We start from the raw sequence: 26671 nt of genomic DNA, 5'->3' as shown, positions 1-26671 counted from the left end.
TATGAGTTCAAATACAAAAAGGAACTGAAACGTTATTGATGATGTGACGCTGAATGTTTATTTGCTACCAACAAATGATCAAACTTGCATCCTTTTTCTCTAGAATATGTTATTTGTTCAGACCAATAATGTAAATATGTTGATTTGTCTGACTAATAGAATACATTAAGATGGCTTCATTCGCACAAGCAGACACCCCTTGTTTTAACTTAATGATTTGCCTTCAACTGCCTTCTTGAATTCTTAGTCATCAGTTTGAGGAATGCTGCTTAACCGTGTGGCACATCTCCTTGTTGTAAATGAAGTTCACTGAACATTTTCAGAATCTCTATACTCCTTTTAAAAATAAAATACTCTTGTCTTTTGATTACATATTTCTCTACAGAGATATTGAAATTAAAGTTTTGATTGTGACGCTCTTCCTAGAAAAACCAACTGAATATTCCAGTTGCTTTTCCAACCCAGGGCCTTTGGCTGCTTGAGAATAGGGGTCAGGAGATAACGGTCCAGAATAGATCCTGCCTCATGGCCTAATTATTTCAGCCAGCACTTAAGTCTCTCTGAACACTGATGTCTTTGTCTCTTAAGAGAATTTCTTCAGTGCGCCATAGCTTCTCCTTTAAAGTATAATGAACCACGTTTGCAAGCTCTCTTTGAACTCCTTGGAGTTCAGTGGTTGGTAAATATTTGTTCTTTTATTCCTTAGCCTTTGCGAGTTCAGGCCCTGGGCCAAGGGGCTTCAAGCCTGTGGGTATAAACTTCTTGGTAAAAATGGTCCCTAAAGCAAGCAGAGTATACCTTAACAGACCTCACTGCAGATGTCCTCGTGTGTCCCCTCCGGCCAGTGGAGCGCTTCCGAGACCTGCATCCCAATGAAGTGGCCGACCTGTTTCTGGCAGCACAGAGAGTCGGGACGGCAGTGGAAAAGCATTTCCAGGGCACCTCTCTCACCTTTTCCGTGCAGGTGAGTGTACAGATAGCTCGCTCATCCAGGGCCACCCTGCTATCCACAAGGCTCCGACGTGGACTTGGTGAACAGGGTGGAATATCAGCGGAGGCAATGCGTGCAGGGTTGTTGACCAAGCAGCTGGGAGTACTGGACGTGTGATGTATGTGATGAGCATGAAGACATTCCAGATCTTTTATTGGAACTGGGGCTGGACATGTCATTTTGATTCCAGGAGAAATATGTTTTGAGCCCTGCTCTATTTCTCGGGGAATAGAGATATGCAGGTTAGGTAGGACCTCGCCCTCACAAGGCTGACCTTTTTAATTCGGCCTCAGTGATTGATTATGGATTGCTTATGGGATGAAGCTGGATTGATTGAGTGTTCGGTGTGGCCTCCTTCCTGGTAAAGAAGCTAGACCCCCAATCCCTAGAGATCTTTAGGCTGAGTTTGAGCCAACGCTTGTCAGTGTGGGAGGAGGTCGGCGGTGGGTCATCAGCTGTGGGAACTGGGTGAATCTTCAGGTAGTAATATACCATGAGCCCCTTCCTATCGCCCATGGAAAGAGCTGCGGGTATCTATACGTAATTAAAGCCCTGTGTGGCCTTGAGATTTGATGACTCTCCAAAAACCCTTTGGAAAGAGTGGATGGTTTCATGATGCAAGAACTTGTACTCAGTGCTTTAGGCAAACCGGATATTTATCATCCTCCCTCTACCCTCCTCAGCTCTCCACCACAGACTTTAAAAGAGAACAGATAGAGAAGGCCACCGTTTTCAGGTCGTGAAAGACTCTGACTAGAAATGTTCATCTGCTTTTTTTTTTTTTTTTTTTTATTGGCCGCACCATGCGGCCTGCGGAATCTTAGTATCCCGACCAGGGATTGAACCTGTGCCCCGTGCAGTGGAAGCAAGGAGTCCTAACCACTGGATGACCAGGGAATTCCCTCATCTGCATTCTTTAAAAAAAAACCTTTTGCCACCATGTCTGTGTCAAGAGTATCTAAACTTCCTTGTAAAATACTGTGTGTGGGGTGTGTTGTGTGTGTGTGTGTGTATGTGTGTCTGTCTGTCTGTGTGTATTGTGTATTAACCCCTTTGAGTCACCTTCAAGCAGGTAGTTAAGCTCAGGGTGGGTTTATTAAGCTGATGCTGCAAATCATGTTTCCAGAGAGACCAAATGAAGGCAACTGGGTGAAGACATCTGTCAGTGTTTAAAGGAATACTAGAAGAAAATTCACATTCATAGGAAATGGCCAATGCTGGTTATCTAACATGATTTGCTAGAAACTTAATTCCAAAAGTATAGAAACTGATGTTAAAAAATATAGAAACTGTTGCTATTCTATAAAGCACTTAGAGTACTTTCATATATGTGGCGTTTCAAACTTTTTAAAACTTTAACGTACAGTAAGATATATATTTATTTCACAATCATATATTTCCCTCTCCCCCTACAGACATGTAGATAAAGGAAACAGAAACTTCACAAAGCAGTGTTTACCTATTCTGTACAGTCTAATAGTTTTTGTTCTGTTATCTGATTTCTTTTGTCTTCAGTGCTGGTCACAGCCCATCAAGTTGACTTTATGACCCACTAATAGGTTGAGACTCCAAGTTTGAAAACCACCGATTACACAGGTCTGCTTAATCTTCGCCATAGCAGGGCAAGAATTCTCACCCCAAGTAGTTTGGGTCTTAGAAGTAGAAAGCCTTAACCTAAATTTTCAGAGTTGTCATTCCATTTTGAAATTTCTGATTGTAGAAACATTGCCTGTTGTGCTGTTCCCAACCAGCTGAGCAGTTACTTGCTTCTGCTTTGTATTGTGGCTGATGACTAGACGAGTTTGCTTATTTTTTAGCTAAGCAAGTAGTTCTGTTGTGCTTCAGAAAGCCGAGGGAAGGACCCAGGATGGGAAAAGAGCTCAGCTACAATAAACACTCGCACCTTTTCTCCCAAGGTCAGAAGAGCCAGAAAGGGCCCACTCTTGGGTGCTCCTTCTACATGAGACAGCCCCTATTCTTGCTTCTTGCTTAATGGATTATGTTTATAGCAATTTCCTGAGGAGAGACTTAAAGTTATCAGGCATTAATTAAGCTACATCTGGTTTAAAGATAACCAAAAGGTGTGATACTTCACCTCCCCAAATATTTCCAGTCTTCCTTTAATGCAATTAAAACCATAGCCAAAAGCAAGGAGCATAAAAAGTAGGAAAGGGGTTCACTCACTGGATAATTTATATCATTTTTATACATAACTTCTTACTCTCAAGCGGAAATGGAGAACTCTTGGGCCCCGTACCTTCGAAGCAAATGGTCCCCATGAGGAAACTATAAATTAACACACAATGAAATTGGATCTAAATTATTAACAGGCAATATTTCTGAATAAGCAGGAGATACCATCTACCTGTTCTCACCTCTGTCTTTATTTTTTTCCCCCTATTTCTAGGATGGCCCCGAAGCTGGACAAACTGTGAAGGTGAGTGCTTATTATATGCATACAAATTAATAGGGGGCGATTACGAGAACTAATAAAAAATCACACTGAGTCATTTGGAGCACATTGCTGCTTCATTATGTTATCTTCGAAGTCAGAGAGAGCCTTGGTGTTGGAGCTATAAATCGTGACATTGTAAACTTTGCCAAGCAATATGTTTCACATTCGTTTACAAGACATTTACCTTTTGTAGTAAAATTATTATTGTTCAAATGCTAAAACAGAAACTAAATCATGGAGTCCTGAAACAGAAACAGAAGTCAAACGAGTTCATGGGAGGTAGTGTCTAGGAAACAGGACATACGCCGCATGTGGATTTGTGGGTCTCCTGTTAAGCCTGCGCCTCTGTGGCAGCCTTCTGGTTCTCTGCACTGTATATTGTTGCTTTGCCATTGCTGAGTGGAGGGCTCACAGATGTGGTGGCCCCATGGTTGTCCCTTCACTCCTCGCCCGTTGCTTCCCTCTGTTCTCCTCCTTTCCACCCACACACCTGCTCTTTTTCTCCCTTTGTACTTAATACCAAAGTTCAACATAATGGAGTCAGTGGAGCTCAAAAATGAGTTTTTAAGTGTGCCAGAAGACGGAAGGAAGATTTATCAGCAGTCTCTGCTTCCCTAATAAAGTAAAAGAAAAGAATAAAATCCTGGCTGATTCTGAAGCTGAGTGTCAGCCCCCTTCATACAAATGCAAATGCCTGTGCAGTTAGTTCCTACACCTAAATCATAGAAGAGGCCTTTTTATTCTTTTTCTTTTCTTTTTTTCGTGTTAGAAATCTGAAGCAAGTCTAACTGGGGTGCTTATGTTACATTTTGCGAAATAAGATTTTATGGCTTTGAGACTGGCTGTGAGTGAGTAAGGTGATGCTTGGTACCAAACAATGCCAACTAAACATCATCGTCTTTTGATATTCGTCTGCATATGGTTTTAATGCTTAACATAGCTACCGTGGGACTTTTATAATAGAATCTCTGGGAAATACTTTTGAGGAGCAAATGTCCTACAGAGATGGCCACCAAATTCCTTATGATAAAAAAGAGCTAGCCTTGCTCCAGACACACAGTGTGATAAGGGCAGAGGGGCTTCACAGCTTTCCCCCACCTCCGTGCCAGGCTTCTAAACATGCCGATGCTAAAAAAAAAAAACAAAAAAAAACAAACGTGTAATACGGTAGCTTCGTTTTGCAATTGCTTTTGGAAATACAAAATGTAAATGTTTAAACCTGGTTGCTAGATTTTTTTTCTTTTTAAAGAACATTTATTTATTTATTTGACTGCACCGGGTCTTATGCGGCACACGGGGGCACGCAGGATCTAGTTCCCTGACCTGGGAACGAACCTGGGCCTCCTGCATTGGGAGGGCAGAGTCTTAACCGCTGGACCACCAGGGAAGTCCCACTACATTTTTTTAAAAATCAATATTCAAATATAAATTACAACACCACCAGATTAGTTAGGTGCTTTGTGCAGTATCTATTTGATGAAATTCCTTCAGCCATTGAAAGTAACGCTGCAGAGGCATAGCTAGTAACACGGGAGAAATTCAAACCGTGTCAAGGGGCATGCAGAGATCGATAGTCTGCACAACATAAACATATCTGAAATTTATATGAATATATAGGTTATATGATCTCAAAATTTTATTTTGGGAATCTGAATGGGACGTTAATCTAAACGGGGCATTTTCCTAGACAGGCAGGCACTGAATAGAGACAAAAGGTAGATTAGCGGTCGCCAGGGGCTGGAGGAAGAAGGGAAGGAGAAATGACTACTACCAGGTAAGAGTTTCTTTTTAGGGTGATAAAAATATGGAATTAGTGGTGATGGTTGTGCAACATTATGGATATTTTTAAAACCCACTGAATCGTACACTTTTAAATGGTAAATTTTATGTTATTTGAGATATATCTCAATTAAGAATGATAATAAAAAACCCCAACAAACACCGAGTCTAGCAGGGCTGAGCACCATGGCTGTAGACTTTCTGACTCTAGTACTGACTACTTTTTCATGTCCCAATGATCGGGCCAAAAGTTTTAATGGTTTTTGTTAGCTTTGATGGTGGGGTGATGGAGTAATTTTTGGAGTATGGCACTCATATATAAATTGTTGAATGTGGTTCTTATCATCACTGCCATTGTCATTTAGCTTAAGTTGATTTTTTTTTTACAGTTCTTTTTTTTAATTGGCAGATTATGTTCTTTTGAACATCTTTCAGTTGTTTCCTATATGATCCCTAATTTCCCCCATACGAATTAGCAGGGCCATCTCTATTACACACAATCGTTTGTGTAATATTAAATGGCTAAAAGAAAACATCCATATGCATGTGACCTTTGAATAACAGGAGTTTGAACTGTGAGGGTTCACTTATACAGGAATTTTCTTCAGTAGTAAATACTGCAGTACTACAGATAAGTGGTTGGTTGAATGTGCAGATGCAGAACTGCGTGTATGGAGGGCTGCCTCTGAGTTATACGCAGATTTTCTACTTCGAGGGAGGGTCGCAACTCCTAACCCCCAAGTATTAAGGGTCAGCTGTACAGAAAACTAAAACCTCAGTGGATGGCAAAGTTTTGAAAACTGTCCTTTTAGACCAAGTCTACATATCACAAGTTGTCTAATCTATTTTTTCTAAGTGTGGTTCTTATACTACCTACCAACTATTCTTATGCTACCTACCTGAGAATTAATTTTGATGTTACGTTAATAAAGAGGTTGATTCTGTTTTTATTCTAAATTTCCTGATTTAGAATCTTTGTGTTTGGGGCTTGGGAATCTTCATTGTTAACAAGCACGCCTCATGATTCTTCTCAGAATGTAAATATTTACCAGCCTTGCTGCTTTATGGTGATAAAGTAGTAGGTGGGGATGGCCACATAACCTTGACCCAAGGAAGCCAGGAGACAGCCCCTCCAGGGAGTAAAGCTAAGCTCCGAGAAGCAGCAGTGAGTGGTGGCGTGAAGCGAGATCTTAATCCCCTGCCCAGGAATTGAACCTGGGGAGCCTGGATGAAAACCAGGAATCCTGGCCACCACACACCCTGGGTCTTGTCCCCAGTGAAAAATGCATTTCTCACGGAAGCAAAAACTGTAAAAACAGGTACAAGTTTATTATTAGAGACATAGCACAACAACAGGTGGGAGAGCACACAGAGAAACAGTTTGTTTTACTTAGGACAGAAGCGAGGCAGAGATGCACACAGGAGAGGAAGGGTGTGGGCGTCCTCCCGAAGGAGGAGAAGCCAGGAAAGAGGTGGTTAGGTCATTCATATAGGGCAGTTCTTCCGGGTCTTCGTTTACCTTTGGCCAATTACCTGGTTTCTATTTCCACACCTGCCCTGCCCTAGGACCCTCCCCAACGTGCGTGTGCAACGTTTTTCCAAGGTGGATTTCAGCCCAGAGGTCTATAGGACGGCCTTAGCATTACGTATTATGGGGTGTGCCCCCTCCTTTTGACCCCCAAGGAGCCTTTCTGCGCATGTGCAATGTTTCCCTTGCCTCAAGGATGGGAAATGTATGACCTCTTGATCTTTTAGCAGAGTTTAGCCCCTCTCTGTCCCTGCCATAAAAGTGCCCAATGTCCGGTTATCTACCCTATTCCTGTTGTTGTTTCTTATATCAAAGTGCAGATCTCGAAATACAGAGAGGAGTCCGCTCATAAGTATGTAGTCGGGAGCCAGTTTGTCTCTTGCCTCAGGAAATGTAAACAAGGGGCTGATAATGAATGTCAGGCCTCAAGCCCATCTTCTTCTCACCCCAGGAAGTGTGAACAGGATCCGGCCAGTTGTCAATGTCTAGCCTGGGGCCCATCTACCTCCTGCCTCAATGCCACATGGTCAGTATTTAGCGCCCAGGTTTTGAAAGCTACAAATCATGACTAAGCATTTCAGATTTTGAAATTCACACAGTTGAACATTATGAGGCACTATCTGAGGGCCTGCCACGGAAAGCGCAGTGACTCTTCTTTCTCTTTGCTTCTGTGTCTGACTCTTGGTGCCCCGCCTGACGCCTGGGCCCTAAACCATTTTTGTCTCATGTTGGGTGGTAAGAGCAATAAGCCCAGCAATGATCCCTTCCCTTGCTGTTGTTAGCGGAAGTGCACCACTGAGCGAGCCTCTTGAACGTGGCGCCCCTTTAGGGCTTTTTTGTTTTGTGGGCTTTAAATTCTTCTTTGCAAAGAACAAGGGTGGCCTAGCTTATTCAGTAAGGCATTTGTAACGAAAGGGAGATATCAAACTAAAAATGTGACCTCTTTTATTTATTTTTTTGTGGTATGCGGGCCTCTCACTGCTGTGGCCTCTCCCGTTGCGGAGCACAGGCTCCGAACGTGCAGGCTCAGCGGCCATGGCTCACGGGCCCAGCCGCTCTGCTGCATGTGGGATCTTCCCGGACCGGGGCACGAACCCGTGTCCCTTGCATCGGCAGGCAGATTCTCAACCACTGCGCCACCAGGGAAGCCCTAAAAATGTGACCTCTTATTTCTCGATTGTTTATTAACTCTCCCGTTTAAGTCTAAAAGTAGGAGGGCGCTGCTGTCCACCAGGTGATTATTGCAGCAATTTTCATATCCTGCAGGCTTGAGAAATGATCCCTTTCTTCTGGTCTCAGCCATATATCACCATATGCATATCCATATTATCATGTACCTATACAGCCATATGTCGCTGGGTCGTCAGCCTTCGCTGACCAGCCCCTCCCCTCTGAGTAGCCCTCCTAAACCCTTTACTTCCTATCCCGTTTGCCTTGGCCGACTAAAAACAAAGACAAAAACCTAAAAGTTGTGAGTTGTGTTTTATTCGGGGACCTTACTGAGCACGATAGCCTGGGAAGACAGCCTCTCAGAGAGCTCTGAGGGACTGTTCCCAAGAGGTCAAAGAGGAACCAGGATATATAGGAGTTTTGCTGAAAAGAAAAAAAAAAAAAAAGTAGTCAAACATCAAAAGATTACTGATAATCACAAAAAAACAGACATCTCAAGTTAATGCTTTTTCAGTGCTTTTCTATGTACGGGAAGATGCGAGAGTTCAGCTCATTGATATTATTCCTTTGACTTGTGTCTTTACTATCTAAGACCAGTATCCTGTTTTTCTCCAACTTGAATTGTCCTCAGGGTGCACTGTAGGGCCCGCTGCTGCCCTGGCTGATGGCTTGATGGCAGGCAGCATTCTTTGTTTACTAAAATGGCAGGCAACATTTTTTGTCCATGCCTTATTTTATTTCCTTCAAGGCCCTCTTCACTGTCTATTTGTTTGTGTGTTACTTTTTTTTTTTTTCCTGTACTCATATTATTTCTTTAGTCCCTGGAGAATGTAAGCTTCGTGAGAACCTGCATCTTACCATTGTTTACCGTGGCTCTCTTGGGCAGTGTGGGGAGGAAAATGGAGATGATAATGGTACTTAGCATGATAGAACAAATACTTCTAAGCTGCTAACTTCAGTTAACATGAAGAAGCAGATGATATGTCCTAGTATTTCAGTGAGCAGTCAGAGGTGTGGATTTTCTGGAATTTCTATCAGGAATCTCTCATATTTTGGCATCACTGACAAAGGCCAGAATTTCCACTAATCAAGTTCCCAAATCATACTCCAAAATGTAATTCCAGCTAGTCAAATCATTAAGGCAATGTTCAGTCCTTTAAAAGGGATGCTACTGAATAAGTTTAATATGAGCTTTTAGAACAATTATTACGTGTGTCTTTGGGTGGGAGAGTGCTTTAGGTTATTAAAGAGAGAGATTTATGGCAGGCAGGTAATCTAGAATTTTTAAGAGCTATTTATAAAATATGCTTGCTTACACTCTTCTGTTTACGGTGCTTGACTCCTCTACTTACATATTTAACTTTATAGCGTTAATGCAGTGGGAAGTGTCTCTTATTAACTGTTGATACATTAGCAATTACTTTTTCAGGTTGCTTTGGGAAGAACAAGGAAAGGAATTCTTTAAAGAACTGTGATTTAAAAATTAAAAAAACAAACAAAGTCTTCCATTCACTGAGGAGTTTCTTTGGTCCCTTCCACAAGGAGATTTGGTAATCTTTTCAATTCATGAACTTAGAGGACACTTTAGCTCTCAAAGTCCAGGTGTTAATACACTTTGACATTAGTCAGAGGCTCCATGGGAGTATTAGCTCTACTAATTTATTAGCTGTGTAACTTTTGGTCCAGCCTCTTAACCTCTCTGAACATTCATTTCCTCATTTTTCAAATGGGGGAAACCCTATCAAATGTATTGAGTGATGGTGAGAGGAAACTGTTATGAAGATGTGAATAGAACGCCCAACCCACCACATCTTTTCCCTAGGACATTATGCATGTTTCTTAATTTTAATCTTACTCTCAGTTTTCTCGTCCCTGAGACAGACTAAGGTGTCACTTAGGGAGAATGTTTGTGGTATAGAGGTTGTTTGTGGCCCTGCCTAGTTCACTTAATTATACACTAAATTCTCTCACTATTAATTATTGCCTTTTAGCTTAAATTCTTAAAAAAAATTTCATCTGATCATATCACTTGTGTAGTTTGAATAACTAGTTTGAACTTTTATAAAATTGACCACTTGAACATTCAGAAATCTGCCTTATTAATTGGGGTGAGAAACCTCCGCCCAGATACTTTTAACATCTGCTGTACCCCTCAGTGGTAACGAGTAAGTTGTGCTCCTGAGCCAACAGTGTATTGAACAATTACTCGAAATAGGTTCCAGTAGGACAGAAATCTATCTGCCCCCTATGCTGGTTCAGTAGGTCTGATGTGGGACCCAGGACTCTGCATTTTAACAGACACTGTAAGTGATGTTCATGTATACGTCACTCCAGTGCAAAGCCACTTAGCAAAGAAGTGACAAGATGTGGAGGAATGTCCACATGGCGGCTTGCTTTCAATCCAAAAGTATTCCTAATATTTGTTGTGCAGAGAAAGGAGAAACCGACATCTTAAAAATCAAACTGATTTTACTTGACTGGTATTTATTATTTTCATCTGGAAAGAAAGTTCAAGAGAGCTTTAATTTGCCAGAGAACTTTTATCCTTTGATTAAAGCCATGAAGAAAAGTGTCTTGCCTTTGTTTATAGCTAATGCTTGTATTTACTGCTGAAGAATTAGTATCTTCAGGATACAGTAGCTTTTATCTTGTGCAATTGCCTTATAATTTGCATCTCTGCTCTGAAAATGAACCCAATTTGCCTGAGTTTGGTAAACCAAAATCATTTTTGGTGCTCAGGGGATGGGTTTGGGCGTACAGGTGGGAGTGGATGCCTCCAAGCCCACTCTTCCCCTTGGCGGGTACGCATCTCTGACTCTCCTTCCCCTCCTGGTGATTTGGAGGCAAAACCCCTGGTCCCTGGCTCTCTAGGCAGGAGAAGGGAAGATGAGCCTGTCATTCCCCTGTGGGAAACGTCCTCTCTCATACTAAACCCTCAAGCCTTCTTCTAAGTAACTATCAAATCATTGAGTTTTTCCATTTCTAATTGGTTAATTTTGATTTGCATGATGCCATTTGGATCAAAGCACTGAAAGAAACATTCACTAATCTCCCTGTTATTCTCCCGTTCCTATTTGCTTATTTTATCCTTGTTTTCTCAAACTCACAGGCAGCTTAGGTGGGCCTGATGGGGGATGCTGGAGATGGAGTGAGGGTGAAGGGGAAATGTGATCTTCAGAACTAAAGTCCTGCTGAAGAGGGAGGACTCTGGAACCAGACGGTCTGGTTTCATTCCCAGAACCATCACCTGTTATTTCTATGACTCTTGCAAAAGTCAACCTTTCCTAGTCTCAGCATCTATTTATAAGTTTATAAAATGGGGGCCTTAATAGTATCCTGCCCCTTAGGGGGTGTTGTGACAATCAGATGGACTAAAATACATGTAAATGGCCTTTAATGTAACACTTGACACACAGGGAAGTCTCAGTAAATATTTACTATTAGTTCTATAAGTTTCACTTAATCCTCGCAATTCTCAAAATTGGGCGTTAATATTTTACACTTGGGAAAACCAAGGTTTATGGAGGTAGTCACTTATCAACAACAGCAACAATGACAACACAAGTTACAAACAGGAGAGGTGGGATTCAAACCCAGGCTTGTCTGAAAGCCCAACTTTCCATTATATCATCTGGCTACATGTTCCTAAAAACACCTTGCACCCAGTAAGCATAGACAAAGGTGTACAAGGAGAGGTTTTGTAAATATTTTGTCTCCCTGAACACAGGTTCATTCTGCATTATTTTTCTCTGCTTAGAATAATGTGTCTTCCATCTAAAAATACCCAGAGGACTCCCTCTTTACTTTTATTGTACAGGTGGAGGTTAACTAACCTAAATGCTGCTTTATTGGTATATGTCAATTTACAGCAGAATTATATGTTTTAGATGTTTAATCTTTCATTAGTGCTACCAAACAAATCCCTTTCATAATTGGAGGCCCTGACATAGAGCAAAGTGGATATTTGGCTGTTAAATTTATTTTGAGATCCATGACACAAAATGTGGCAAATATTACAGTTGCATTCTTAGCGTCAGTGTGTCACAGGTTTCAGTGAACTGTCTTTTCTACCTGATGCTCAGAGTTTGGGGGTTTTATTTAATCACTGTCAAATCAAATATCCTGTGAAAGGCAAAGTGCTTTATAGACCCTAAAATGCTACAGGCATTATTATTCAGAATCACCTTCTTGCCTCTGTTGATATAGTAAGGGCAGTGGAATACTAGGTTTTCAGTAAATAATCACTGAAGACACTTCTCTCTCTCACTATTTTGCTGTGTATGTTTCAGGCCTAAGACATTATGTATAAAATTTCTAACTCCATGTAACCCTTTCAAGTTCAAAGTTTTAAACCTGTGACATGTAAATAATTGTCTTGTCTAAAATGTCCATTTTTTAAAAAAAATAAGTAACTAAACTCAGTCCAATGAATCGTGGGACAAGGATTCAATAGTTTTAATTAAATATGAGTGGTCACTTCAGTCTTCATAGGTGAGCTGTTTGTTACAGACCGCGTTATACACCTTAAATACAGAACGGGGAGTGAAAAGTCCCTAAAATAATGTGCGCTTTGGTTGAAACTGGACACTTCAGCTAAAACAGATCCAGATGAATTTGCAAACTTTTGTTTCAGTACTCACAGCAGAAATAATAAAATATAAAAGCGGGTTACTTATAGCCTATCTATTTAAGTCTAAAAAATGCGGATCTATATATTGCTTAGAGAAATGGACAACATAGGGTCGGGATGCCTCTAGAATGAGGCAGTAAGAAGAAGGAACACACAAAGGGGTGTAAAGGATACCCAGGGGCCTTTCACTACATACCTAATACGTTCCTGGTTTTCTATTATATTATTTATATTTTGTAAAGAAAATACAGGAAACAATCTCTATAATTTTTATTTCACGGGGGTCCCATCAGAAGAATTTTCCATTGGGAAATGACTCTGATCGTCCGTTCTTTGTTCTGTCTTTGTCTTTAGCATATAACTAGTCCTCACACCTCCTATGTTCAAATCTCTGGTGATGGGGCCCATAAAAAATGGTCTTAAAAAAGTCCACAGTTGATTCTGATGGTTACCCATATTTATGAACTACTGTTTTATTTATTTATATAAATACATTTTGATTCTTGGTCTAGATGACCTACACTTGCAGTTGATTCTGGTGGTAACCCAGATTTATGAACTGTTGTTTTATTCACTTGTATGAATACGTTTTGATTCTTGGTCGAGATGACCTAGACTTGATTCTAACTCCCAAATTCATCTTGAATTATTCACTTCCTTTCAGGGCCTCCTCTCTGCCCATGCCAAAGCCATTACTGGAGTAATTCTCAAAACTCAAAATGCAGCTGGAAAACTAAGGGTGTGATGACCAAGCCTGGGTGAGATGGAAGGCAGGTTAATGAACAATAGTCATGGCAACCTGCAGAGCCACAGATATGGAAGAATTAGAATAATGACCTCCCTAACGACATTTGAGTGAAAAACATTGGGTTGGTGAGAATCTGTAATGGCCCTCGGGCCAAACACAGTGAGAAATTCTCCCGCCATTTCTTTGTGAAGTATGTTAGCACTGGGAAAGGGTAATTTTGAGATTTTAACTTTACATGTCATGAGGCATCAATCCTATACCTGTAGTCTCAGAGCACATCCCCTCTCTAGAGAAGCTGCTCATCCAGGAAGGTCAGGGAGATAGAGATGCAAATTGCTAGAAGCCTTCTGAATCAGATTAATCCCAAACCTCAGGGGGAAAGGACAAACATCATGGTTCGAAATCCCTCTGGGCTCATTCAACATAAAGATAATATTATTGCATTCTGGTAATGAAAACCCACATTTCTCTCCCCTGTATTTATTCTTTCGAATAAGCTTTTCTTGTTCCTGATGTTACCTGAAAAATAAACCTGAAGTTGCTGAGGATGTTGACCTTGCCGAAGTGGTTTAGAAGAATAAACAACAGTGAATGAGCAAAGTGAACTCACCCAATATTCTTTTACTTCGTGGTGAAATCCATTTACCCTAATGTTCACATTCAAATCTCCCACCCTAGAGTCTGTATATCAGCACTTGTTCCCTGAAAACAATATTTTCTTGTCATACTTTCTAGACTGTTGCTCTGAAAAACAACCCAACAGGGCCTTTTATTTGTGTTTCAGTTCATCTGTTGGTTATAAATGGTATAAACTCCCAGATGCAATCAGGTTCTAGCAGTATAATTTTGAGGACGCTCTTTAGTCTTGCAAGGAATCAATGTGATTCCAGGCTCAGCTCTGCCATCACATGACCAGGGATGAAACTAACTCTTCAGGAAGAAACTCATGAGCCTGGGATGACTCAGAGAATCCCAGAGAGGCAAGTGATCTTGAAAGTCAGGTAGTATCTTCTCTTCTGCAAATGATTCCCCCTCTGTAGCCTTTAAATTGGTCTTTCATCTTCCTCTACACCTGGGAACCCAGTGTGCTGTAAGGTGGCTTCTTCCAGTTTGGAACAGCTCTGATCTGTGGTCAAGGATGAGAATTCTCTCACTGCCAAAAGTATCCTGTTCCTGTCTCCCAGGAAATGAGCATCCTGCCTGCTCATGCTTTTATACCTAGCATTCATTTTTTAATTCATTCGGCCAATGCCTACCATGTTCCAAGTATTGTCACAGGCCCTGGGAGAACAAGAAGAATGAGGCGTAGTCCTTGTCTGTCTTTAAGGATAGTCATTGAAATAAGGGCTATAAGAGAGGAAGACTGAGCAAGTTGTAGAAGTTGTAGAGTTCATACGAATTCCTCCTACCAGTTAAGTGTTTACTGAGTACCTACTATGGTCAGGCACTTCTGGGAACTGGGGTACAGTGGGAGGAAGGGCAGCCAAGGAATGACTCTCACGTTATTGTCTGTCTTCCTCTGCATGAAAATGAGCAAATAAGATAATTGCAGATTTTGAGGAGTGTTAGAAAGGCTTAAGCGGTGCTGTGAAAGGGGGTAATATGGGGGGAGGGAGCGGAATAGGGGCGGTATGGCTGCTTTAGGTAGGGTGGTCAGAAAAGGCCCACTGAAGAGGTGACCTGTAAACTGAGACCTGAGGAATGACAGGGCTCCCGCCAAGTAAAGAGCTGGGAAAGAAAGAGCTTCTGGGCAGAGGAAACAGCGGCAGAGATGAGCTTGGCACAATCTAGGAGATTGTTGAAGACCACATGGCAGGACTTTGGGGTGGAGAGAGAAGTGGTGGAAGATAAGTTTGAAGAGGTGGACAGGAGAGTATTTCTACCAGTATAAATACAGTACCACTGTAAAGAGTTTTAACTCTGTTTTAAATGTATTTGTTGTTCGGATTATATTCTCAGGGCAGAGGATATTTCACATGTGCTCAATATGATGGGTCCCCTAAATCGATTTGGTTTTTAAGTTTCTAGGAACTTGAATAATTTGGTCTTATGTCTATTCTGGGTGCCGGTTGTCTCCCCAACGTACTCCCCACACTCCATTATTTAGCAGCCAAGGAGATAGGATGCGTTTGAATCCAACTCTAGTTCCAGGTGTTAACCTTGTTTGGTTAATCCAGGGGTTGGCAAATTTTTTCATAAAAGGCCAGATAGTAAACACTTTAGGCTTTGAGGGCCAGCTGGTCTCTGTCACAATTATATAACTGCCTTCGCAGCACAAAAGCAGCTATACAAAATATGTAACTGAATTTGTACAAATGGATGTGGCTGTATTCCAATCAAACTTTATTTGCAGGAGCACACGGTGAGCCACGTTTGGCCCATTGGCTGCCCATCCCTGGCCTAAGCCAGCTCTCTGCCGCAGTGATGACTTGAATTAATTCTGACCTAACTCTCACTTAGAGTGTAGGATTCTCTCGGCTTCAGGAACAGTTGTTCCCAGCATCATGGAGGACTTGTGGGACGGGATGCTTTCTCTACTCTCTACTACTGCTTATAAATAGGGAAGCAGTAACCCTGACGGCTGCTGGCAGCCATCTTAGGATTCCTAGGGCAACCTGGTTTAGAATGAACCAGATGCTGAGGCCAGCATGTCAGAGATTGAAAGAAGTTGGATCCTTGGTGACATTGTTGGGTTGCTGAATTAACCAGCCCTGAAGACTGCACTACATCTAGACTTTTTGTTTAGATGATTTAATAAAGTTCCCCTATTGTTTCATTCAGGAAGAGTTGAATTTTCTGCTACTTCCAATGGAAAACATCCTCAATTTGATCATCTACTCTAAAATATTCAGTTATTGTTACTCCTTAATATGCCTAACTGGCAGTTTGAGTAAACAGTTTCTAAAGTGCTTCTGCATATCTGCAGTACTCATCACATGCCAATGGGAATCTTTGAGCGAAAGTCTGTGAATCAATGGCCCTAGCAGAACTTAACTTCCAAAAGGCTCCCTTTGGTGCATGACCACAGAGCAATTCCATTAACTTTAACCATAGTGGTGCTGTACAAAATGGGCCCTGTTAGTCTATTCTTCCCCTTCTTTTTCATGTTAAATCTTATCCTGCAGCTGTTTCTTCAGGTAAGGTATGCACACCAATGCCATTCATTTCTTGGCCTTTATTAATGTATGCAGGACTCTCTCAGGGAGGGAGTGCTAAGTGTGTACATTAAAAATGAATCCACTGCCCCATTTGTGGACTGTGAGAAAACCCCAGAGTCAGGGACATCGATGGATTTTTTTTTTCTTTTTCTTTTTTTTTCTTTTTCTGGCTCTGTCGGGTCTTTAATTGCGGCGTGCGGGCTCTGTGGTTTGCGGCACGCCGCAGGCTTAGTAGCTGTGGCGCGTGGCTTAGTTGCCCCATGGCATGTGGGATCTTAGTTCCCCAACCGGGGATCAAACCCACGTCACCTGCATTGCAGGACGGATTCTTTACCACTGGACCACCAGAGAAGTCCCATCGATGGATTATTGATTGTTGTAAGATCCAATAAAGTCATAAATATGGCTCAGAACAATTACTGTGGCCACATTAGCAACTCTTTAAATCCATAACTTGCTTTCAAGCCTGGCCTCCGAGACTTAAATAAAGTGCTACAGGGAAGAAAGTTGTATTTCAGGAACGTGGCAACCAGGGATAGGATAGAGAAATTTGTGATTTAATTTGCTGTGCACTCTAATTGCGAATAACTATTAGATTTTTTAAAAGTGAACTTTGATTAGGTTTTAGGTGTCAGAAATAAACTGGAAATATGTGTCAGTGTATACTTTTCTGAGAGTCTGTCGGGAGGGGAAAAGGAAGGTATTCATTGCAAGGAATGACTTTCCTGGGTGACCTTGCACCCTGCCTTCTGTGTTCAAATAATTGGGTTATGCCTGAGACTAGTTGGCTCTTCCCAGAGACTTGCTTTTTACTTTCTTCACCAAGTGTCAATTTTCCCCCATTTAGAAATAAATCAATTTGAAATGAAATTACCCAGACCATTCATTTTTCACCATCTAGTAAATGAGTCTCTTGAAAGAACACAAGGTCCTCCCTTTTCAGCTCAGGCATGATAAAATCCTTCTGCACAGAAGTGGTGCAGAGCTGTTGTCCCTGCCTTCTCCAGGCTTTTCATCTTTGGTGGACTATGTGTGAGGCGATATTTGCTCCGTAAAATGTACTGTTGGCCTGTCCATAGATTCCTGTGCATATTTTCTGAAGTTCTAACCTGAAGTCAGACTGCTCGGTTTACATTTCTAAGCCATAGCAGGTGGGGAAAAAGCTGCCCGTGGCAGCGTAACACCCATTAGGCAACACAGTAGTTCATCTGAAGCCCCGGCCTCAGCCGTAGTGGGATGACACACATACTGGTGGCTAGATTTTCAGGAATGGATTGGCTCATCTTTCAGCTCACTTCAGTTAAATGCAAAAGCAGTTTGCACAAAGATAAAGGAGATTTCTTAGTGATCCGTGTAGAACTGGCTAACGGATTTCGACACGCAGTCAGCGGAAGCTTGAAAACCCAGCTGAGGAATGATAAATTACTGCTAACTGTCCTAATTATCCCTTGACACTCAGTGTTGAAACCTGACTAAATTTTGCTGAAACTTACAAATAGGAAAGAAATTTAAGGTTTAATAAATTATCTGTAATAGAAATGCTTAAAAGAGAGAGAGAGAGAGAGAGAGAGCGCGCATGTGCGCGCAAGAGAGCGCCATAGCGTTAAGGGCACCTATTGATCACCGAACAGTTTCTTGAGCCTTAGGAGGAGACAGGAATTGGGTGGGGGAATACGTTAGATAAATTGTAATTTTAAATGCCAGCCTAACTGATTCTATTCAGCATGCTTGTTAGGTTAAGGGAGACCCTGAGTCGACTCCCAAGGTCATTAGGTTAATAGACCTGGTAAGCGTGTAATTTGTGATGAGTTGATTTGTGAACATCACATTCTTCCCTGTAAACAGCACAATCAACATACTAGCTTTAAAGGGTCACGCACTGACTAAATGTGTTTGTTTCTTCGTATTTTAGTACAGTCATCTTGTATTTACCCATCTTTTGTGTTTTAGAGTCTTAAGTTTAGCTCATGTATAAATCCATGTAAAATGACTCGAGTGACAGCTAGCTTACTTTTTAACAGCTGTCTCGTTCCATTTTGGATACTACAGTTGGAAAAGTTTGCTTTGGCTGCTGCCGCAGCTGCTTTTTCTTCTTCTCCTCTTCTTTTTCTCTTTCTGTGAAACAGCATTATTCTTTCACCTTTCTCTCTGGAGTCTGGGCATTCTGGAATAATTGCGTACTTCCTCTCCTTTCTGGAAACCTTGTAGGAGTTGGAAGAAATGTGCCGTCCTCCCCGTAAGGAATCATCGGTGCCCTTAACTGTGTATGCAGCATGGTTTCTACTCCTTTGACAGATGGGTTCCCCACATCTAGATGTTCTCTGTTTGGTGACTCTTCAGTTTTAAACATGTGGCCTAGAATCACATGGAATTATCCAGATGACGTAGGAGCAAGTGGTTTATTGCAGTTTTGGGAGCATAGTAGAGTCTCAGTATATGTCTGCTGAGCATGAGGGTGGTTTCCCCAAGTACAGAGCGTTAGGCTTGGATATTCTTGCTGCAGAAGAAGATCACAGAAAATGAAATAGTTAGAAAGACCCTGTTGACAGGCACTGCTCTAAGGTGGAATTTGTTGTCTCCTTTTCATATTTTGAAGACCACCGAATCTAATCCATGATATGGGGTCCTAGGGTGTCAACTATCCCCAAGATCAGTTGGTTGTCAATAGAGTTGCTCTTAGGTGTCACTGAGAACAAATGCTAACAAGGCAGTGAATTCTGAATATTCTTAATTAAGTGATGATCTCTGAGGGCTCTTTCCACATCTGGGGTGTTTGCAGAGACTGACTGTTTTCATATCTAATACCCACCAAACTTTCATGCTAGTCATTTCCCTTCTAGCAGGCATACAAAATGCACTTAGCGCCCTTTGGAAACTTTGGGGGGTGACAATTAGCAGCATAATTTAATGAAAAGAAGCTGATTCATTAAACGTTGGAGGGGTCATAGCATCTTTCAAGTCTGAAAGCTATGAGCATTTTCTGTGGAAAAATTCAGGTGCATACACAAGGTTGCATTTAATTCAGGGGTCTCCTGGCCCCCTAACTCCTGTCCAAGGACTGCTCAACTGAATTTACCTGAATTGTTGTCTTCCACTTCAGTGGGTCCCAAAGAGCCACATCCTCCCCATCTGAGAGATTGGAGTTTGAAAAATAATTCCCTCACTTAAAAGAATTGTTTGCTCTCAGGATTGAGTCCAGCTCCCTTCACTCTTAGCTGTGTGGCTTTAGGCAAGTGGTTTACTCTCTCTCCCTTTGTTTTCTTGTCTGTGAAATTGAAATAAGAATATGACTCCCTCCTGCAGAGGATTCTGTGAGTTTTCCAGGAGGCCACGAATGGGGAACTTGGTACACAGTGCTCGGTGCACTCTATTGGTAAGGACCAATTACTTATTGAGAGCCGCTACAGGCCAGCTTCTCTTCCAGTTTCTGTGAGGACAGCAGAGAACACGGAGATGTGGTCCCTGCCCTCAAAGCATTTTTCTCACTTGCTTTGTCATCATCACCCCGGTAGTTTTACCATCACCCCTGCGTGAAGGAAGGCTGATCAGAGAATCAGAGGAAACCCTGGGAGAGGAATTATAGTGGATTTCAGTTTATTTTCAGTGCCCTCAAGTCACCCTGTTAATGGGTCCCAAATTCTTACTAATGGCGAGCTCGTTGGTTTCCAAGCAACAAAGCTTGGCTCACTAGTCAAATGGAACTAAGCGTGCAGAGCTAGTTCTTCATGTTGAAAACAGTGAAGTCTGCCAGGTGTCACTGGGGAAAGGGGGTGAGCCGGATATTCCCTCCTGACACGCAGGTCGTCTGCAAAGTGTGGCCCCTGAGGTGGGTGTTTGCTCCGTTGAGGAGCTTTATGTTACATTCCTTGCATCATGGATTCTTTAAAAAATGGCAAATTGCATGATTGAGCAACTGTTTCTTCCACAGCGCAGCCAAGATAGGACATCATTCTGATGTCAAATTTGCATAAGAGAAAGTAGGGCTTTTCTTAACCTCTGAAGACTAGGTGTGACCTTAAACCAGGCTCACAAGTCACAGGAACTGATTCCAATCAGCTGTTAAATTTGACTTCCCTCTTCAAGAGACTAAGCTTGACTTGAAATTAGAATTAAGAAACTTGAGAGTTAGGAATTGAGATTTGAGAGTTACGAAGAGTTTAGACTTAAGAGAGTTAAACCTCAGTTAAATTTAAGAGAGCAAAGTTGGAAGTTTAGCTGGAATTGTGTTTGAGGTTAAGTTTTAAATTTGATGTGGTTTTGTTCTTTTTTAATATATATATTCTTAATGTCCCCACTAGATTTCCTTTGTAGCTTGCTCTTATAGCCACTGAGTTTTGTTATCCTGGAAAGGATTGTCAGAAGGAGGAGCAGAGCTGGGAACATTCAGAGCTCAGACTTATTCGGCCTTTACGGGGTGGGATGTTTCTCCAGCAGAGTCTGGGACTGATGGCTGTGCTGCTGCCCCAGGAGAGGGTCCCTGCCGCCCCTCCTGTCCCACCTGCAGCAGTCCCCTCAGGCACTTCCATAGGCTGACCCTCGAGAACATTTGTTATGCAAACACTCTGCCATCTGCTGTGCTGTGGAGGCTTCCAGGCTAGTACAGAAACAGGTGTGGTGTCAAAGTAACTTAGTGAGTAAACAAGTTGAAGGGAGGATTGGAAAATAGCCTGTTCTGTTAATGAGCTTCATCATTGACCCTTGGAGCCTGGACCAGCAGTGCTGTACCTCATCGGTGGCTGGCCCTTTATATCCCTTTTGGGATCCAGTTTGATACGACACGGCTTTATGGAAGGATGCTTGGGAAACTGGCATTGTGGTGTGAATCCCTCTGTGGGATTCATGCTGGACTTAACGGTTTGCAGTGGAAGCACCTTCCTTAACCTGTTCTTTCAGAGGCTTTGTGTTGCCAGAGCTGCAAGAATTTGTTCCTCTTGTCAGGTGAACCATGGTTTTTTGTTTTTTTTTCCTTTCTAAACTCCAGGGAAGAGCAAGTTCTTTGGTTGGGATGATGTCATTGGAACTTCTTTTGTGATGAGTGCTAATTCAATTCTAATTGTTTCTCTGACAGTGGCTTGTCAGTATTACTGAGAGAAGTGTGTGTGCTTTCATTAAAGGAATTGTTGGTTACCTCATCTTTTAAAAACCATAATGAGCATCTATTTGTATTAATAATACTTTACTGTTTTTTATATACTAACTTACAGTTTATAAAGTGCTTCACACAAAAAAAACAATAATAATAAATAAAGTGCTTCACATCACATACTTTAACTTATTTGCATGGAGCAGAATAGCACAGGGGTAAGGCTTTGTAACCAGAATGCCACGGTTCAGATCCTGGTTCTACTCCTTACTAGCTGTGTGACCTTGGGCAAGTTGTTTAACATCTCCGATCTTCAGTTACCTCATCTGTAAAAGGGAGATAATGGGATGCCTGGCTTTGTAAAGTTGTTCTGAGGATCAGAAGAGGTAAGGGTCATATAGGACTAGCACAGTGGCTAGCCTATAGTATGCCTCAGGAGATGTTAGCTATTATCATTTAACTATTAACACTGTCAGTGTTATTATTATGTTTCCAACATTGTGTGAAGTGTGAATTTGATCTTTATTTAAAAGGTGAGGTGACTGAGGCTCAGGAAACAAAGTGACTTGCTCAAGGGCTAGAATCCAGTCAGAGGCACAGCTGAACAGAAGCCTGGACCCATGACATCTTATTTACTGACAAAATGTTGTCAGAGTCCGACTGGATCCGCTCACACAGCCTGGTTTCTGTAGCCCCAACCTCATCGTAATGTGGCTAATAAGCTCAGCTCCCAGCAATAGCTTTTAAACCAAAACATTTCATTGTCTGGGGCAGAGGAGAATGGAATCTGGAGGTTTCCTTTACAGAGAAGACTCTCTCAGGTAACGTTTTCTAAGTTGAGAAGGTAGAGGAGCCTTTGTAAACTGGTGTTTGAGATGTCATAAACTCCCCCCTTCACAGGCTGAGTAGACGCCTCTCTCTCTCTCTTTTTTTTTTTTTTTTTTGCGGTATGCGGGCCTCTCACTGCTGTGGCCTCTCCCGTTGCTGAGCACAGGCTCCGGACGCGCAGGCTCAGCGGCCATGGCTCACGGGCCTAGCCGCTCCGCGCCATGTGGGATCCTCCCGGACCGGGGCATAAACCCGTGTCCCCTGCATGGGCAGGCGGACTCTCAACCACTGCGCCACCAGGGAAGCCCTAGACGCCTCTCTTAAATTAAAAATGCATTCCACGCTCACATTGATATTGTTTTAAAATATTCATACCACTTTTGAAATACAGCCCACACATAACCAGTTTTATCTTTAAAGAAAGAAAATGATCAACTACTAACCTAAAAGAGCCTGTTTTGAACAGTAACATCCTTTGTAAGGTGTTGTTCTAACCTTCAGATTTTGAAGCTCTATAAGACTCAATACCTCTCTTCCAGGGGTGTGTAATTCTGTAGGAAGGATACGAAATGTATGTAAATAGCCAAAAATGCAAGGAGGCATGTCTTAAGGACCAAGCATTAAGTTCAAGGTAAGAAGTAAAGAGTGTGGATTCAGGTGGTTAGGGAAGTTCTTGGGATATAAGAGAATTTTCCCTTTTAGTGAAGCTGTTCTATAAGAAAAAGAGAGGATGATGAATTGCCTGTGTGAAGCATCAGGGACAGCGGCCACTAGTAGGATTAAATGTGTTTGTTTTCAGTTTTTAGCCAGCTGTCATTTCGTTAATAACTTGGACTTTTAGAAGTTGAATCATTAAATCCAGTCTTTAAAGAAACATACCATCAGCTAGGGACTTCCCTGGTGGCACAATGATTAAGAATCCGCCTGCCAATGCAGGAGACACGAGTTTGAGCCCTGGTCCAGGAAGATCCCGCATGCCACGGAACAACTAAGCCTGTGTGCCACAACTACTGAGCCTGCGCTCTAGAGCCCATGAGCCACAACTACTGAGCCCGTGTGCCACAACTACTGAAGCCAGAGTGCCTAGAGCCTGTGCTCCGCAACAAGAGAAGCCACCGCAATGAGAAGCCTGCACACACCAAAGAGTAGCCCCACTCTCAGCTAGAGAAAGCCCATGCGCAGCAATGAAGACCCAACGCAGCCAAAAATAAAGAAATAAAATGCAAAAAAAAAAAAAAGAAAAAGAAACATAACATCAGCTTGAATAAAGTTAGTAATTGTGTGGTAGACTCATCATCATTGCATCCAGAAGCATACTCAGTCCCATTGTCATGTTTGGGGCCTGGGTCCTTACTGCTGACACAGTTGCAAAGTTGTGGTGGTGATTTTCACAGGTTCTCTCTGTTCTGTGACTAAGCTGCCGTCATTGTCTGTTGCACAGATAACATCTGTTTGTGGTGCCTTTCTTCGCTGTGCTACACACAGAGCATTGTGAAACCATTTGGAAGATGAAGAATATAGGGAGGTACACAGCATCATATTCTATGTAAAAACTCTAGTAAGTGTTTAATAAAACAGAGGTGCTCTGCGTTCAAGGATGAAATAGATTTTACCTTATGTTTTGATCATTGGCTATTTGATCCAGTCCCTGGAAATAATGCCTTTGTAGCAGCTCCCTAAAAATCCTGATTGGTCTTGGTACATACTTACAAAGAAGCCTAAGTAAGGAAATAATTTGGTTTTAGTGGAGACGACATCCATTGATCCAACTGAAAAATTCTACAAATTGATTTTAGCATTAGTATTTCTTTAAGTTAAAACTGGCATCCGTATCCCCCTTGGGAAGCTTAATTATGAAAACAATTCTTAAATGTACAACACCAGGAAAACAGAATACAAGTTACTCAAGGCTGATGTATGCCTTGTATTTGTGGGTTCTTAATAGCAGGCCAGTTCTCATTTGCTTAGCTTCAAAGTAACTATGTGTAGAAATGAATAATAATACTATTATTGTAGGGGAGTAGCAGGGAAAAGAGAGTAAACTCTGGTCTTCATGCTCTGTATTTTTATCCCATACTGTCTGTGACCTTGGACAAATCTCTCATTTCCCTTCTTCTGCCTCCGTTTTCTTCCTTATCATTTACCCTTTCCCTCATTTCCTTCTTGCATGTGTTAGGACTCTTTGAGGTGCACATGGCAGAATACCCAAACTGCCTAAAGAAAATGGAGGATTTATTGAGTCATAATTAAAGGGTCCAGGTGAAGTTTCTGACTTCAGGTATGGGTTGATCCAGAGACTCAGTGCCCTCAGGACCCAGTGTTTCCCTCTCCCTCTCTGTGTGTTCCTCTTTCTCTGTATTGGTTGTAAAGCAAAGGGACAGGCGTTAGCTTAGGGATGGATACGGCAGTAGTGAGTTGAGTGTCCTGGCTGACATATGTCCATGTAAAGAGCAGCAAGGAGATGGGTGTCTCATGAGCTGGTTTGGAGTCTATTCATAAAGATACCCAAGAGCCAGGGTGTGTTGTCTGAATTGAATTCAGAAAAGCATTCAGGACCCACTGAAATAACGAGGAAGAGACTGAGATGAGAAGAAAGATACTTGGTGGAGAATAACAAGATAGCAGTGAGTTGGATGAGCCTCAAGTCTGGGAAACTAAGTATCTATCTGCTTGAGATTATAATAGGGCCAGGGGGAGGCGAGTGAATTCATAAGGAAGTGAAAAATATGAGTTAAATTCAAGATCGCATTAGCTAGAGAATTGTGATAGAACCCCATAGAACCTAGATTTCTCTCAGGATCATTTACATTGTAGGCCAAATCAGATCAAGCAGCAAATACTGGGTGATCCATCTTCTTACCTGCAGAAGGTCTTAAGCCTCTTTCTGAATACCAAAATACTATTAACAATCTGTATAGTATTAGTATCGGGTTTTACCCTGTAAGTTTAAATTCAGAAAGGCTGTGATTTTTCTGTTTGCAAAATCAGGCAATGCTAGGAAATGTCATTCATCCATTTATTGAGTGTTTACCAAGCACCTGCTGAGGAACGCCCAGGGTCCCACACAGCCTGGCATTCTGTATATACATTTTGCTAAACAAAACAGATGTGGTCCTTAACCTCATGGAGCTGATAGTCTGCCAAGGTCTCTCAACCCCAACGTTTACCTAAAATAACTCATCCTGATTCTTAGAAGGATTATTTTTAGCAAAGACATCTGGAAAACGTAGTCAATAACCCTACTCAGCTCCAAACTCCTTCTCTCGACACTACTATACGTCTAAAATTTTTTTCATGAAAAATTATTTCCTGAAATCTTTTGTCCTTGATTTATGGCAAAACCTCTGTAACAACTATTTTTAAAATGACTTAGTAAGCCAGTAGTCTTGCTGCTGTTCTAATATGCCAATAGATCACTGAAGTGTCATTTGTTAAACCATGTTGGTCAATAAAAACCCTTTAATTGTTTTTCCCCCGAGTGGCCATTGAGCCAATTAACACCACGCTCGTTCTTTGCCCCCTTGCTTTATCTGCTCCGGGCTGGCTGGCGTGGATTATTAGTAATGATTTCTTCACAGAGTACTAGCCAAGAATTATCACGATGTGGTCAGGGTAAATGTCCACAAAGATAAAATGCTCTAATTAGGGAGGAAAGTTAAGGGGTAAGCAGTTTTTAAAGTGGATTGAGATCTGGTAAGTGAGAGCTGTTACCCTTCATAATGCTTGCATATAATTTGAAACTCTGCTTGCTTAATATGGAACAATATACTTTCTCTAAATGTATTTTAAGATTTCACACTTATTCATTTAATAGCTGATTTAAATGAACTAGTAACTGATGAAAATCCACAGGAAATAGAATTAGAAATCAGTTTGACTGAAGCAACCCGGCGACTTGGCTCCGCGAGTATTCGTCCCTTCCCTCTCTGTCTTGTAATGCCAAATAGCTCCCCGAAAGCAAGCAGACAGAGACCTCATTTGAGGATTTTTATAGTTTCTTTTCTGATTGCAAAGGTATCACTTGTTCATTGTAGATATTTGGGAAATTACATAAAATTACAAAGCCAGAAATTGAAATCATCCGTGGTGAAATTTGTATTTTGGCCGATTTTTTTTTTTTTTTTGAAACTACCACAACACTAAGCCTTCGTAAAATATGAGGATGTCTTATTCCCACTGAAGGTTAAAAACAACAACAGCATAGAAACAAAGCTTTGCTGAAGTTGTCTGGCCCATCCATTTTCTCACCCTTCCTCTTGAGATAAAGTTCTCTATTCGGGGAAGACCCTGCCAATGGAAAG

General features: G+C 41.7%; 1 protein-coding gene across 24 annotated transcripts in view; it reads left to right on the top strand.

The window, feature by feature from the left end:
* Positions 1-26671, top strand: part of FHIT (fragile histidine triad diadenosine triphosphatase) — a 1451419-nt gene that overhangs the window by 1182987 nt on the left and 241761 nt on the right. For all 24 annotated transcript variants that reach the window (XM_073811313.1, XM_073811318.1, XM_073811317.1 and 21 more), the window contains 2 exons: positions 819-964; positions 3399-3428. In XM_073811313.1, the coding sequence (XP_073667414.1) occupies positions 819-964; positions 3399-3428 (176 nt within the window). The remainder of the gene's footprint in view (positions 1-818; positions 965-3398; positions 3429-26671) is intronic.

The sequence above is a fragment of the Tursiops truncatus genome, chromosome 10 (assembly GCF_011762595.2).
Source record: "Tursiops truncatus isolate mTurTru1 chromosome 10, mTurTru1.mat.Y, whole genome shotgun sequence".
In the NCBI taxonomy this organism is placed as follows: domain Eukaryota; kingdom Metazoa; phylum Chordata; class Mammalia; order Artiodactyla; family Delphinidae; genus Tursiops; species Tursiops truncatus.
Note: the sequence above shows the minus strand (reverse complement) of the source record. Positions and strands in the feature narration are given on the sequence as shown.